The sequence below is a fragment of the Cordyceps fumosorosea genome (genome assembly GCF_001636725.1).
Source record: "Cordyceps fumosorosea ARSEF 2679 chromosome Unknown scaffold_113, whole genome shotgun sequence".
NCBI classification, from domain to species: Eukaryota; Fungi; Ascomycota; class Sordariomycetes; order Hypocreales; family Cordycipitaceae; genus Cordyceps; species Cordyceps fumosorosea.
In genome coordinates, this window is record NW_017387413.1 from 262 (window position 1) to 16,019 (window position 15,758).

Genomic DNA, 15,758 nt, shown 5'->3' on the forward strand with positions numbered 1-15,758 from the left:
CAATAGTGGCATACTTATTTAGACCATGGTGTGCTTTTAATATTGCCTTGTTTAATTTTGCCGTGAAACAAATAATTGACTGCGAGGCCAACTGAGTGCTGGGCGATTGTTGTTCATTCTCAAGTTTTGTAATTTCGGCAGCTTGAGCCATTTAGTGGATGAAATCGGTGTCTATACCTACATTGGAGGCATGGTTTACAGGCTGGGTAGTGCTACCGTTGTTGCTCTCCAGCGCCGTTGTCTTTGCAGGCTGGGCTGTTTGCAGGCTGCTTTTTTGCGGGCTGGCTCTTCTGTAGGCTGGTTCACGTTTGTCTGCTTCGTATCTAGCGGGCCCGCTGTCTTTTTTTGTAAGCTGGCGTACCCGCCGGTCCTCGCCGCACCTAGCGGGCCCCCGTTGTCTTCGTCCCTACCGGTCCCCGGCCGTTTTGGGCTCCGTTTCGATCCCCGTTTCCGTCCCCGTTTCCGTCCCCGTTTTGGTCCCCGTTTTGGTCCCCATTTTCGTCGCCATAACTAAGGTCTCCGTTGTCTTCGCCGCTCCTCGCCGCACCTCGCCGCACCTAGTCCCCGTTTTGGTCCCCGTTTTGGTCCCCATTTTCGTCGCCACAACTAAGGTCTCCGTTGTCTTCGCCGCTCCGCGCCGCACCTAGCAGTCCCCGTTTTGGTCCCCGTTTTGGTCCCCATTTTCCTCGCCTGGCGGTCGCCATCTATCTCTAGCGGCCTACTCGTTTCTTCTGCACACCTAGCGGTCCCTGTTGTATTCGCCGCACCAGCGGTCTCCGTGGTCTTCACACCTGGCCCTTTCTCGTTTGTATGCTCCCTTCTGTTGCCATGCAGGTGCTTCTGCGGGCCGGTCCCTTCAATGTTCTTTCGTCTTCCTTGCCCACCATATTGTTCTTGTCTCTTATCGTTGTCTCCGCATTTTGCCTCTTCCGTTTTTACTGAGCTTTGCACAAGTTGAGTAGCTAAGGCAGCGTTGAAAGGCAGCCTGCAAAGCGCGGACGGTCTGCAAAGAGAGGGCAGCCTGAAAAGAGAGGGCAGCCTGGAAAGAAGGGCAGCCTGGAAAGAGAGGGCAGCCTGGAAAAAGAGGGCAGCCTGGAAAAAGAGAGCAGTCTATAGAAGAAAATAGCACGGGCTAGCTTTCAAGCCGGCAATAAGCGGCCAATGTCATCCGCTAAATGGCTTAATCAGTCCACGGCCACTCACTAGGTAGCCCTAGAATGGCCAAAGATTACCCAGCACCACGCCGACCGTCGCCGTCATTTGTTTGTTTTAAATGGTAACTCAAACAAACTAATATTAATCAACCCAGCACTACATATACTTACAATAACACCACAGCATGAATAAAGTTTGTCTAGCCCTGGTAACATAGCATCGGCCCCTATGGACTTACTCACTTCCCCGTTCACTTCAGGCAAAACTCTCTCGAACGACGAGGCTCACTCCGAGGAGGAGGCTCTTTCCAATGAGGAGAAGTTGTTCCTAACGCCGTTGACACGTTACCAGCCGTGGTCGTTATACCAAGCTGATGAAAGTCAGATTCATACCTTTTGGGATGTTTTGGGGGTTGAGACGTCAATGACTGGAAGTTCATGTCTCACAGATGCTTATGCAGCAATTCAAGTTGTGGATGAAATTATATCAGACGAGAGCCTAGACTACTGGAAGCACCGACTTGCCTATGTACAACTGCAAAACATTTTAGCATCGCTTGACGTGATTATACTCCGCGAAAAACGCAACGGGCATATTGAAAGTCGTCGTGGCCACGGAAATAACACGATCAAGTATGGCATACTCAGCAAGGCCCTCAAGGGCCGATCTTCAGCAAATGTTATACGACTCCACGTTCGATGGAGTAAGCGGTGGTCACTTATTATAGGTGGATCAATGCTCCTGGCAATCGCTTATTCGGATAAGGCTGAAACTCTTGTGTAAGTTTTTTTACACCGTCCAGTGTACTCTAACTAACCACGAACAGAAGAAACTTTGCTGTCACAAACGCTGCACTGGAAAACATGCAAAGTCTAGCAGTTCGAGCTATGATAGATGGTATAGGCCAATTCGCAAATATCCCACTCTGAACGAGCTGCTTGATTTACCGACATTAATAGATCCATGCTTTTCTTCCTTTCAAGTAGTCAAAATAGTCAAGTCAAAGTCAAACTTGCTCGGGTTGAAACGTATTACCCGTCAAAGTCGTTTCGCCATGTAAATCAACCGCTAAAATTAACCACCCTATTGTAATTAAAGCAAAATAAACAAGTGTGCGGATTTGTCAGTACTGCTGTTTGATTGGCTTCAGAAGGCGTCAATTGGTGGTGCGGGATTGGCTAACTAGCTAACTTTAGCTACTGGCAAAAATCGCCGGCATGATCCACACCATGGGCGGTTGGCCAATTGAGCAGTAGGGCCTAAGCGAAGACTAGTGCTGTAGATTTCCATCAGTTAAAGTAAGCAGTTGGGCGATCGCATGCTGTTATCATTCATATGTGGGTTTTTTTAATTAAAAAAGCAGGCGTTCATCGGTTAAGGTTTAATGGCCGACACTGGCAATTTGGCTACAGCTTCAGAACAGCTCAGAACAGCAAAGATAGATCTAGACAAAGCTAACTGTTGAAGTTAGTGGTCTCAGCGACTGAGCAACCCTGTAACTCGCCAATGCACCTATCACCTCCAGATTAGCTAACGAAGTTATACATTAATAAAACAGTGCAAGTTATCTGAGTCCACTGAGGATAGTAGCATGTATTTTCTATTGATTCGTTGTTTCCGCCATCATCCAAGACATTCTCTAACATAATTCTTGATTTCACTCTCCAAAATATCATTGCATAATGAGCTGTCAGCAACCGCACAATTACCGATATCAGACAGCTTAGTGCAAACGTTCTTTAGTTGATCCGGCACACTTTCCAAGGCCTTTGAAAGCAATATCCTGGTCGTTTGGTTATTTGCTTTAGTAGGATCTTCCCTGCGTGAATGAGTCAGACTTGGAGGGTGCAAGATATGCAATCGCACTTACGCAAAGGAAGCCGCAGTCTCGGAGAATGCGAGCAGAAGAAGGGGTGATGAGCGAATAGCGTCTTTCCAACGGCCGCCGATGAGCCTGAAACGACGCAAACGGCCTGTAGCGGTGGGTGTGTCTTGCGCATTACGATAGAGCTCATATGCTATCGCCGCATTGGTTTGATGGGGTTTCGTGTCAATAGAACCGTAGTAGTTGTGAAGTTGTATATTGCTCTTCAATGATTCCAGGAAGTCAAATAGCTGTACATATCCAAATCTAGGAGGAAGAAAGGGTTCGGCTTTGCCGCCTATGACACTGTCTAGCGCTCGAACGGCGCCAGCAAGCCTCTGGACGGTAAGCGGACGATTTGGTGCTATTCTAGTGCTACCCAACAGCGAAAACCAGGCAGTGAACGTGGGCTCCCATGTCTGCGCAAAAAAATTTATCGCATCGGATCGGACAAAATGCCGGCAAAATTGCAGAGGTGGAGGCAAAGGCCTCTTGCGCTTTCGCTTCGGCCGCTTCGGTTTTACAATCCTGGAACTGTGCCGAGTTTTCTGGCAGTTCGTTCCAGTCGATGCCTCTACAGATTTGATTAGCCGCAATTTTCATAATGCATACTCAACTAAAGTGATGAAAGTTGCAAACGAAACAAGCTATCACGCGCCTTGTACAGCGCATTCGTTGCCACTTGTGTCAAAATAATCCAGCATTTCGATATCCTCATCATGGTGGGAATTTTCGCTGCTGGTGTCTTCCTCTAGAGTCATGGTTAGAGCTTCAGCAGATATAGTGCTTACACTTGAGCTTACCTGTGCTCATCTTGTCTGCACTGTTATTCGGCGAACTCAGTCTTGTTATACGCTGAACTAATTTATCGACAGCGAGGCAAATCGTTACTGCGGTGGTATGATATATCAACTTTTGCGATTCAAAAAGGCCTGCGCTTTAGGATATTTATAGGGATTGTTAACTTTCAAGTGCTTGTTTTAGCGTATCACACTTAGCGCTACATGATGTTGTCCAGCGACTGGAGACAGCGAGGGTTCAGCTTCCAGTGTGCGACAGTAAATGGGCAAACTGCAGCCATGCGTGTCCGCACTGGTCCACTAGGCAATCATTTGTTTGCTTTCAGCTGGTACCTTGAAAAAGTTAATATTGATAAAAGTAACATTTAAAACAAACTGGCCACAGAATTGTCACTAGTCATGGGTCGTTATTGTTGTAGATTGAGTGCTGACGGCAGCCAGCTCTCGAGCAGTTGCCATTATGCTATGATCATCTGATTCAGCCATGAAAATTCTGAAATAAAGTCTTAGCCAAGATGACGATGTGCATTATGCCTGTGAAGTCCTGCGCATTCCCGAGCAACAACAATTATTCGTTAGCTCTTTTAAGACAGCTAGCCTGATATTGTTCGGCTTTGTAGCAGACTATCTCGGTATCACTGAGCTAGCGTTAAACTCTCGCAACTCATCTGCGTCCCATCAGTCGCATTGAAGCTTGCATTGCCAATGCAAGCTTGAATAAACTACTATACACTGTGATCAGGTACGGATTCGTACTTTTTGGGCAAGTCAGAAGGCGGCTAGGACAGTCTATGAATTGATAAATAAATGAACAACTAAGTGAGAGATAATCTCGGACTTGAGCCCCGAGGCCAAAGAAAGAAGGCTTGCTAATTTGCCACGTTTTCACATTAGCCAGTCGATGATCGCGGAAATGAAGGGGATTCTTATAGACGCCGGCTGGACAGCAAGGCTACCCCTCATGTTCTAATTAAAAGATCGGCCTGCCGGACCCTGTCAAGCTACTTCTCGCTATTTTTGTCCTCGGCGGCAAGTCCACGCTTTTGACTGGCCCATCAGCTCCTTGGACTGGCCGCCCTGGAGCCCCACCCGGCTGGATTCTGGCCCCGATATGCTATCTTGTCCCGGCGACAAGTCGACGTCTTTGACCGGTCAGGTATCTCGCCATGCCCGCCTCTCCCCGTTCTTGCTGTGAGGGCTTGGACGATTTATTCAATCTATCTAAACGATCTTGGAAGAAGAGAGATCCAGGGGGACCTCTCTTCTAGGTTGAACAAATCGTCCAAACCCTCACACAGGGTCTAACCCGTGACACTCGCCCTCTCAATTATGTTGCTTCTGATTAGCTGAGAATGAAAATCCGGCTATCATTTGTCTAGGCATGTTCGCTGGCCTTAGGTGCTGGCAACACCGGGAATGTGTGTACAGGGGCTCTTGTGCAATTGTTCATAAGGGCTGGCTGGGTGCTGGCAGCTCGTCGGCCGTTGCAGTAGATGACTATGAAAGGCTGTGAGGATCTCACGTCAAGGAGGTGCTTAAGAATGATTCTTGAAGGAAATGACGAGTGACTAGGTCTATACTAGATTCTAGATACAAGACGTAGCGCAAGGAAGCAAGAAAAAGAGAAAGCGTGGCTTCCAGATGCGCGAAAGGAACAAGGGTATCACGTGGTCACGTGATACCGCGGCAGCTTCAACATGGGATCGTGACAAAGGCCTTTGTTGGTTTCCAGCGCCTACTTCCCGCCAATGTGTTGGCAGCGGTTCTACGGGCCTCAGGACGATCCAGGTTGCCAGCACTGGCGTTCGCTAGTGTGCTGGCAATGTGAGGGGGGTGCTGGAGACACAGAAGCTACAGTATCCCACCTCCTAGCGCAGGTTGCCAGCACGTCGGCCGGAGGTAGGTGCTGGCAACGGGGGATGCTGTTCCCCAGCCAAGCCTGCCCGCTGAGGTGCGTTAGTGCTAATCTGCTGGCAAAATTAATTCCACACTTGCCGGCACAGGGACAAGCCTGGTAACTCAGCTAACAGCCCTGCTAGCAGCCACCAGTTGCCAGCGCCTGGCTTGACGCAGTATGCTGGCAACTATCAGCTACCAGCACTGTCTAAACTGCCGCTACCAGTAACTCTCAGCTATCAACACTTACTAAACTACCATTACCAGCACTAGGAGATGCTAGAGTGTCAGCAGTGTCTAGTTGCCAGCACAATAAACAAGACGTTGCTGACAACAAGGCCCACAGGCATTGCCAATTAAAACAAAGAAGCTAGAATGAGTTGTCAGCAACACCATTAAAATAAACGGGCAAGAATTAGCTTGCCCGTCACCAAATCTATGGGATTACCAGCTGTGAGGTTTGGACGATTAGGAAGAAATTAGAATCTCAATCCAGGGATCTTGGTACAAAAAGGAAGAATCGAAGAAGTAAAAAGCAGTAAGAAGAGAGATTCAGGGCCCGTGGTGAAGGGTGTCATGTTGTGACAGCCAGCGCTAGGGGTCAGTGCGCACCCAGTTATTTCACGAGAGATCCAGGATATCTCTCTTCTTACTTCCTCAATTCTTCCTCTTTGTACCAAGATCGTTTCAATAGATTGAACAAATCGTCGAAACCCTCACAAAGGGAGCCACAGCAGGCTCATCAGCTTGAGCAGAAAAGACCTTGGGCAGAGCTGTGTGCTCCGAACGAGTGTGTCCCTCTCCGCGGGCTTGGGCGGTTGGGACCGTTGGCAGGGCGGGTTATAGCGGCGGAGTGATGCATAATACGGGCGGCAATCGAAAGTCCCATGATCGGGTAGAACGAGATGGCTAAACTCAGCGCGTGGTATAAGACACCGTCCACTCGTGTTTTGTGCAACCGCCTTCAAGGAATTTGATATATTTTTCCTCGATAGATACTGTATACGGACTACTAACATGGATAAGGACCGGCAGCTGGCAGTTTGCAAACTAACACACTGTTGACCACGACTGCACATCATCCATGCTAACGAACACATCTACTGCCTCCTCACTCTTCGTGTTCATCGTAGAAGTGTAGCGCCTCAGAGGAATGAAACCTTCCCCCCCCTTTTCAACCCAGGAGATGACATTTTCCACTGCGTCTCGAGGCGAATGCCTGTGCGCAATCAGAAATGACAAGATCTGAGCCGGGCTATATTTCATCGCAGGCACACGATCAGCGAACATCGCTGCCAGCTCCTGGATATGCTTCTGCGTATCCTGAGCGTCTTGGTTGTTGAAGACTCCTTCGTTCTTGTCTCCTACTCTCTCGGTCTTGCTAGACAAGGGCAAATAGACGTATCGGAACAGCCCCAGCAGCATCTCTCGACTTGCTAACCCGAACTCAACCATCTTGTCCACACGTCCTGGTCGAATGACAGCCGGGTCGAGGCGATCAACATGGTTAGTTGTCATGATCAAAGCTCTTCCCTCCACGGAACCTGCGCCATCAATCGCGTTGAGAAGACCAGAGAGTGTCACGCTGCTGCTTGTGCTCGACCCAGCATCGCTGTTTTCACGACTCTTTGCGCTTTCAATTGCATCGATGTCCTCTAGGAGGAGGATGCATCGTGTTGGCAGTTTGCGCATTAGGTCGCTCAGTGTCGCATCGTTGACTTTGGACAGGTTCATCGCGTAGACGTCTAGACCAAACTGTCCAGCAGCCGCCAAGCTGAGACTTGTTTTGCCAGTTCCGGGCGCGCCATAGAGCAAGTAGCCACGGTGGTAGAGCTGGTCGTGCTCGGCGTACCAAGCTACGGCCTCTGGGTCAAGGTACTCCGCAATGTCGTCAAAGAAGTCCTTTTTCACGTCCTCGGGAAGGATGACAGTATCTATCCGCTTTTGACCCCGTCGCGTAGCGAGATTCCAGCGGTCATCGCTGTTCATGTAAATTGCGGTCTTGCTTTCCGTTTCTTTCTCCAGCGTAACCTGGCAATCGTGAAGAAATTCTTTCAGAATTCCGTTCGACGTACCCATGCAGGAGAGCAGAAACCGTTCACGATGCAAGTACCCTTCTTCTGGGACAGCGCGCAGGTAAAGAAGCTTGCTTTTGTACCAAAAAGACTTGCGTAAGTTCTTTGGACTGTACTGCAATGTGTTCTTTGTCTCTCCGTTCCCCGGCTCGGCTCGCTTTCCGAGAGTCACAATCGTGGATCGAGTATCTGTGGCGAACGGCTGAGATTGCACCCAGTTCCTCAGGGTGTCGTACGAATCATCGGAGGGCCGGAGCACCATAGAAAACGCTGAGAACGGTTAGAGTTTAGGTAGCCCTGTGACATCAACAGGGTAGACCAACTGAAATATTTCTCCACGATCCTAGCAACACGGCCATGCGCAACTCATCAAAATGACCAGGCCATACATGCAGAGTAGCCGGGCGCCGAGATGGGACTTTCTGGACGTCAGAGGATGAATGTAGCTCAATGCAACGCCCAGTCCTGGGAAAAGTGTGTCCAGAAAGGATACCTGCGAGTAAAGGGCACCAAAGGTTGTGGACGTCATGATGTATCAGAATAGAGGCTAGCGAATTGGTAAAAGCTGAAGAGGATGAATTGCCGTGTTTGGATTCCGGAGAAAGCAGCCTTCGTGTCACTGAAGACGGTCGGCTTTATATAGACGGCAAGGCGGAGGAGGTTCAGTTAATTCAGCCACGACGCAACGCAGTCTACACCTATTCAAGCCGAGCACTTTCACATCCCGCCTTCTGTTGGCGGTCGCTGATCAAGAGACCTGCATGCATCACCGGCAGCTGCCCCGTGTTCGCCGTTAATGCAGCAATGAACTGTGGTGCGTAGTGATCCATGTAAGCGAGGTGTGATAATAGCGCGATAACCTCGGGGTAGTGGAAAGGCCGTCTGGCTACTCACCGAATGAGGGAGTTATCCGAGCCCCATATTGCGGCATGGCTGTGTATTTTGCCTTTTACCCAGCTAGAACTTCTCTCTCTCCGTTCTAGAGACAGAGCTATGTGCCGTATTTCGAAGTCGTAGTGGACGCGACGTTTCAATAGGGTTGTAGTCTTCACCAAAACTGCTTGCTGCGGTCGCACGCTGCTTGCTTGTAGTCTTCACCAAAACTGCTTGGTGCGGCTTGGTGCGGTCGCACGCTGGCTTGGTGCGGTCGCACGCTGGCTTGGTGCGGTCGCACGCTGCTTGGTGCGGCCGCACCGACGCGCTCCGTCACCCGTTTTGCACATGTCATCTTTTTTTGCAGATGTTGTCTCAGCGACACTTTTGACAAGCATGGTCTTACTGCATCAAGATCAGCTTTCTCATTGATGAGGTTGAGCGTAGACTTTCGCTTCCAATACATTATCTAATATTACCATACTCCTATCATACATTGCTTGCCTCGGTCAAACACGCCGCTGGAGTTCACTTCTTGCAGCATTTGTCGCATATGGTGCCGGCACTGGTTATGCCGTTTGTGCAGTCTTTGCACTTGTTGGAGTCCGCCATTGCGCTATTCTTGCAAATGGTAGTTTGTGGGTAAGGCTACAGTAGAAATATGTTAGCTATTGAACTTCCCACAGGGTGAAACCTATCATACCAAGACAGTACCTGAACTGGTAATGATTCTGGCCAGGACGTTGTTAGGAAGAGGTTGGGCAGCAGTCACTTATTTGGATCAGTTCAATGTCGCCACATTCGAGCTGCCTAAAATGCGGCTAAGCGGGCAGTGTACAAAATGGAATCAAGTCCGGAAAAACTATTTTCCATTGCTGCCCCTCAGATAAGTTCTGACCACATCACATGTCCCACGCAAACAAGTCTTGTCAGTACCCGTCATTTTGCCTCACTCTTGTGCACGCAGTCTGCGTTGTTCTGTTGGCATGGATACATCAACTACTGATAGTTTCTTGTTATTTGAAGAAGATCAGGTTTCTTCTTCCATATCCGCAGCTGATTCGCCGGCATTTCTCCGAGAGCATGGAGTGTTCTATCAGGCGAACGGTGAAATTGGGAAGCTAGTTGCCCAGCTGGACAATGAGGGCGCATCTTGGGAGCCCAGCGGCTTGAAGAGATTTCTTCCTATCCTACAGAGCGACCTAGTAAGCGCTATGCCTTCCGAGACATGTGCCTCTTATTTACATTTGCCCAGCGCATCCGCAAAATACTAGATCAGTTCAACACCGAATGCCGCCCTGCTTGCTGGATTTTTGGTAGCAACTATCCGAAACATTATTTCGCTTCTACAATATTGGAGAGCGAGGACGAAGACCACAAAATAGCTTTATATGTTTGTAGCGCTGGGTCACAGTTGCAAATATTCGATCGCTCCCAGCATCTACCAGCAGCAGGGGTAAGAGGAGCAAATGGCATGTATGAAGTCCCTTATGTATTTTTGACGGAGTTCAAGAAGTTGAAAGAGCTCGAACTGCGAATGGAACAAGGTGGCGTGTAAGTTTGCTTGCCTGTGAATCTACATCGCATCGGCTAACACGAGGCAGGATGATCATACACCCGAGATTTGCATTTGGATCAAGCAATGGTCGGGCTATCGGGTACGGTTTGCCGGAACGAGGCTATGTATTCAAAGGTGCGGCATAAAAGTACAGTTGATAGAGACGGGGGATGGCATGGCGGATTATCTGGAAAGTGTAGCTTGATCGTGATTTCCGGACACTCATGCATTTGGCCAATTCCAATTGTCCCAAATTATAGGCGCATTAGAAGGTGCGGTGAACCATGTCGAGAAGTGATCCTCGGCTTGCTGGGATTCCGCAACCCCTGCACCCAGTCCTCGTTGACCATTGGACAGGTTTGTACCCCTTGTCTGCGGGAAAATCGTCGCTGGTACGAGCTGTGAAGTAGTGCTGCTTGGACATGCTTCGGTCTCGAGGGTGCTCATCTGTGATGGCAGAAGAGAGGCGTCCTGTGCCGCTTCAAGGATTGAACAATCATGTGGGTCATGTTTGTTGTTCCCACTCCTTTGTCTTATTTGTTGCGGCTGTGCTTTATCCCCACCAAAGTCATTTCTGCTGGCTCGGTCAAGTGCTTTTCCAACGTCCTTGCGCAAGGTTTGCCATCGCCGTTTGTAAGCCTTCTGCTGTTCAACTGCGTCCGGTTGACATCGATGCCAAATAAACTTGCTAGCAATATGGAAAGTAAGGGAACAACCTTCACAGGTTTTCTCAAGCTTGTAATCTAGCTGTTTATTAGTACTGTCGCTACGCAATTTCGGGGCGACGAGACGTACGTCGTGCAAAATGACGGATTTGCTCTTGCCTCCGGCTGAACGGCGCGTGGTCGCAAGCGGGGCATCTGAATTTCTTTTTAGAGGGAGTTGGTGGCCGATCGCGGTCGCTCGAAAACACCCGGGTTATAGTGTCGAAGTGACCGCCGGTATCTGTGACAACAGGGCCGTATTGCTGGAAAAGTTCGTTCGCTGTACGACTATGGGCGGGCAGAGAATTGCACAGCTTTGAGATTTGTGACTGGAAAGATATCATTAATTAAATTCGGTACCCGTAGTAAGTTCTCTGACCATGTGTAATAAGATATGGTTGAGGACATCGGTGTCCTGTAAGGCCTGTGAACAGACGTCGCATGCAGTTGAATATCTCTCCATCGTGTAGTTGGAAGCGGTGAATGATGAAAACTGGGCTACCCCGCAAGGACAGCGGTTTAGCAAATCGGCTGACTAAGTAGCGTAAGTGGGGATACCCAAATCGCTCTGAAGGTTCTGCCTAGGCCCGCAAGGCCCGTAAGCAGGTGAAGCCTTTGCAGGTGGCGACCAGTGAGTAACAGGACCGTCTTCACAACAGCTCTTATACTACCTACAGTACGACGAAACCGAAGGTTCTTTCGGACAGTCCAACATGACCGACTCGCTATATCTGCGCATTCTGCGACATTCCAAAGGCAGGAGATGATAACTACTAGGGGATAACGACGTGATGCTTCATGCATCTCCCCTTGCGATCTCGTTACCAGCAAAGCGAGGCTTGGTAGCAGGCCAAGGCCGCTGACAGCGACCTCTTCGTGATTCCCACGACAATCACCCCGCGCAATCCGTTGGGCAGCAATGTGAATATTGGAGCCTCACGTTCAATGAGGCAGCCGGGTTGTTTGAAGAGTGCATCTGGGTCTTCGAAGCTAAGGATGATTCCAGCAGGGTCGTATAAATGTGTCCACTCTTTTAGATCGTCGAGAAAAGCCTTATCAAAACGACAGAAAGACGCGCGAAAGGGAGGTTCTTTGCTGAAAATGTGGCGCGGACATAGCTTTTCAAGGTGAATATCAATATCAAAGACGGGGGAAAGATGCTGTTGTAGAGATATTCGAGTGTGCTTTGGGTTACTTTAGGACGCAGGCAAGGCTATACTTGGCAGCTGGGCTGAAGCAACTTGGCTAAACCAGCCGAGTGCTTAGGCAGCCCAGCGAAGGAGCGCAGCACAATAGGACACGGGTACCTGTGTAGGCCCGTAATGAAACTGCCTCAGGCACAACAACAGTGGACCCGCAGCCTAGTTACCGTTCCAGTGGAGAACCCAAATGGCCTACAACCCTACCTCATCAACGCCATCCATCATCCATCATCACTTCATCCATTTGCCAAGCGGTCTTCTGATCCTGCCCATACTAATAATCACAATGTCTGAAAGAAGAATTCAGGAGCTCGAAAGGCAGTTGCAGCAATCCAAGGCACGGGAGGAGGTAGCAAAGGCACGAGAGGAGAACGAACGACGCGAAAAGGAAGAAGCAAAGGCACGAGAGAAAGGAGCAAAGGCGCGAGAGCAAGAAGCAAAGGCGCGAGAGCAAGAAGCAAAGGCGCGAGAAGAGAACGAGCGACGTGAGAAGGAAACAGAGCGACGCAAAAACAGAAAGACGACTCTAGCGGAGTACTTGTACAACTGTCACTTCGACCTGTACCAAAAACTCAGGCTCGCTGGCCCATCGGAGAGCTCTACTGGCTTGGCGACATCGGTCGACGGTAAATACTATCCCAGGTGGCTTCGCCCTTGGCATGCCTTTACCGACAGCCAGCGACACGAACACTTCGACGATGTCATCCGCACCTGCGGCGAGAGGCGACTTTTTCAACAAGAGAGCACAACAAGAGATAACGGAATCAATTTCGAGCGGAAAAAAGCCGGTTATGAGAATGCTATCGACCATTTCGAAAAAACAGCAGTCGAAGACCCTACGTGGATGATTCTGGAGCCCGTTTGGGCTGACAGGGAGCTGCGCCAGAAGTACCAAATCACAGATCTCACGTTTATAAATGGCATTCGCAACTTTAAGGACCTCAACGAAGATATTGGAGCTGAAACAAAAACGGGGAGGGGAAAGCAGCAACCTGACGGAGGTGGCATCCGAACAGGCATAGACGGAAACGAGAGCCCAGCTTTCATGTATGATTACAAGGCTGCGCACAAGTTTGCCGTGGAGGATCTCCAGGCCGTTCTTGAAAGTCAGACGCTGTTCACGGATGTCTACGAGTGGGCGCAGACCGACCAGTACAAAAAAGACTCGACGCTTCGAACGAAAGAGCGAGAAGCAGCGCGGATTGCCATGGCACTGATACAAGTCTTCAATTATATGTTGTGGTATGGGGTCGGGTATGGCTATGTCGCCGCTGGAAAATCTTTGGTGCTTCTTTATTACGCCCGAGCAGAGCCACTTGTTTTGCGCTGGCACCTTTGCGTGCCAGACAAAATGGTGATTCGACCAACAGCTGAGCTACATGTCGAACAAGTGTCTCATACTGCGGTTGCTCAGCTTGCCAGCTTTTGTCTGTTGAGCCTTCGCTCTCAGGCGCTTAAGGGCCGTCCGCTCAAGGAGGCAATGGACCAGGCCGAGGGCATGTTGAAAAAATGGAAAAGGGAAGCTTACACGGACCCGGTTACTCCGCAGGAGTCAGATGACACAGATTCATCTTCATCTATGCCCTCGCGCGGCACAGATAAATCCTTTGCTTGTGATGAATCCCCGGTGGCTCGAAAATACCCTTTGCGATCGAAGTCATCGTGCAAGGATTCTACGGCGCCTCTCGAGTCGCGCGATGAGGACGAAGAAGGCGGAGCAGAGGGCTATCAACGCCAGCGCGGAGCAGGAGCCAGCGTCAACAAGGGAGAGAAGGACTCCAGTAGGAAGAGCAAAGACAAAGGCTCCGAAGGCTCTGCCCCGGCGCCTACGAAACAATACTGCACGCAAGCCTGCCTTCTTGGCCTCAAGCTGGGTCGTGAACTAGATAGCAGGTGCCCTAATGTGCTCTATCACGGTGTTGGCTGCAACACACGCCACCCGATCGACGCTCAGGAGTTCACTAAACTCATGAGCGAGCAGCTGCGTCAGGACCCGTACGGGAGCTGTGATGCCCTCATCGGCCGGCGCAAATATGGTTCTAGTGGAGTGCTGTTCAAGTTAGAACTGGCACGCTTCGGCTACACTTTTGTCGGCAAGGGCACCGTGTCCGCACATCCGACGCGCCTGGAGCACGAGTGCAGTATCTATCAGCGACTTGAAAAGCTTCAGGGCGACGTGGTGCCTGTGCACCTGGGCATGGTCTCGTTCCGTCCTGGCTACCTCTTGCCTGGCGGTGCGTACGTGATCCATATGATGTTGATGTCATGGGCTGGGGTGGCCATGGATACGACGCTGTCAAATCGGGAATGGGAGGTGCAGCGATCCATACAAACGATATATGAGAAAGGTGTGAACCACCAAGACGAACGTGAGCCCAACCTGCTCTGGAACACTGAGCGATGCCGCGTGATGGTGATCGATTTCGATCAGGCAACACTCCTACCACCACCTAAACACAAGCGATTGTCTAAACTTTCTAAGGCGGGAAGGAAACGGAAGGGGGATGAGTTTAACTATAACAGCACGAAGCGGGGTGTGCCTGGTGTGCTGAGACGTTCTGTACAATCTGTACAATAGGCTTGGACACGTTCACGCCGGGGAAGGACCCCATGCGATAAAGAAGATGTTATCGTGGCTAAGACGAATTTTTTGGAGCTGAATTGGTGCAGCGCGAAATGGTAGTCAATTATAAATTAGGTACACAGCAATGTGCTATTTACTGCCATTTACTCTCGGTCATGCTCGTAGATCAACCCTAGCTTTCCTGCCTCCTTGTGCCACGTATCTGAGCCAAATAAAGCGACAACCAAGTCTTTCGCTTCCTGAATAGCGTCATTTCCTTGCAGGTGCTCGATTGGCAGCCAGGTGGGCTCCCAATAAACTTGACACTCGATAATGCCACCCGTCGCCTGTCGTGCCCCTCCCAGACGCTCAAAGGCGTAGGCCTGGCGGCGGCTCACTAACGCGCCCTTCTGCACGCGCCTTCGCGCTCTAGAGCGACCCTTTTTCTCATGTCGAGAACCCCGCGACGTGGGGTTCCTATGCGGTGCGTCCGTTTTCGTGGGCTTTTCATCGATTCGGTTGCCGTGTCCGTCGGAATCGGGAAGACTCGCACTGTGTCTCCCTAGAAAGCTGGGTTAGCCAGCCCGTAGCCGGTTGCATAGCATCTAGATCTTGACTACCTTGATTGGCTAGAATGTCGGAGCTGACATCCTGAGTCTGAGCAGCGTCGCCGCTCATTACCTGCTCGTATTTGGCCATGAGCGCTCGAATGCGGTCTCCGTTATCAGCAGAAGGGATTAGGGCTGTGCCTCCCGCAACATGCGAAGATGAACTGCTGGGGGTTGTAACGCTGGAATTGGGATCCAGACCAGGGTTGGCGTCGAGCTCTTCCGCTCCTTGAACCGACAAAGTATCACAAGAACTAACAGGACTGGCTGCCAAGGAAGCGATCGAGATTGGAGAGTCTGCTAAGAAGCCAGACCTCCTATGGGTAAAGTTCTTCTCGGTGCAGGAGTCGGAGAGGCTCATGGTGTTCGGGAGCGCCTGAATGACTTGGCGGTAGCGGTGCGACTCGAAGACGAAGAAAGGCGGTGTATAAGCTCAGTCCTGAGACGGGGGGGGGGGGGA

General features: G+C 50.3%; 3 protein-coding genes across 3 annotated transcripts; 1 reads left to right on the forward strand and 2 right to left on the reverse strand.

Moving 5' to 3' along the window:
• Positions 1-6,765: 6,765 nt before the first annotated feature.
• Positions 6,766-8,052, reverse strand: ISF_09968 (cell division protease ftsH; the record flags this gene model as incomplete). The annotated part of the gene is made up of 1 exon (XM_018853567.1): positions 6,766-8,052. The coding sequence occupies one exon, from the start codon at positions 8,050-8,052 to the stop codon at positions 6,766-6,768; it is 1,287 nt and encodes a 428-aa protein (XP_018699243.1).
• A 4,361-nt stretch (positions 8,053-12,413) lies between these two features.
• ISF_09969 (hypothetical protein) lies at positions 12,414-14,705 on the forward strand (the record flags this gene model as incomplete). Its single annotated transcript, XM_018853568.1, has 1 exon — positions 12,414-14,705. One exon carries the CDS (start codon positions 12,414-12,416, stop codon positions 14,703-14,705), a length of 2,292 nt encoding a protein of 763 aa, XP_018699244.1.
• A 149-nt stretch (positions 14,706-14,854) lies between these two features.
• Positions 14,855-15,659, reverse strand: ISF_09970 (hypothetical protein; the record flags this gene model as incomplete). Its single annotated transcript, XM_018853569.1, has 2 exons — positions 14,855-15,252; positions 15,311-15,659. 2 exons carry the CDS (start codon positions 15,657-15,659, stop codon positions 14,855-14,857), a joined length of 747 nt encoding a protein of 248 aa, XP_018699245.1.
• Between the last annotated feature and the right edge of the window lie 99 nt (positions 15,660-15,758).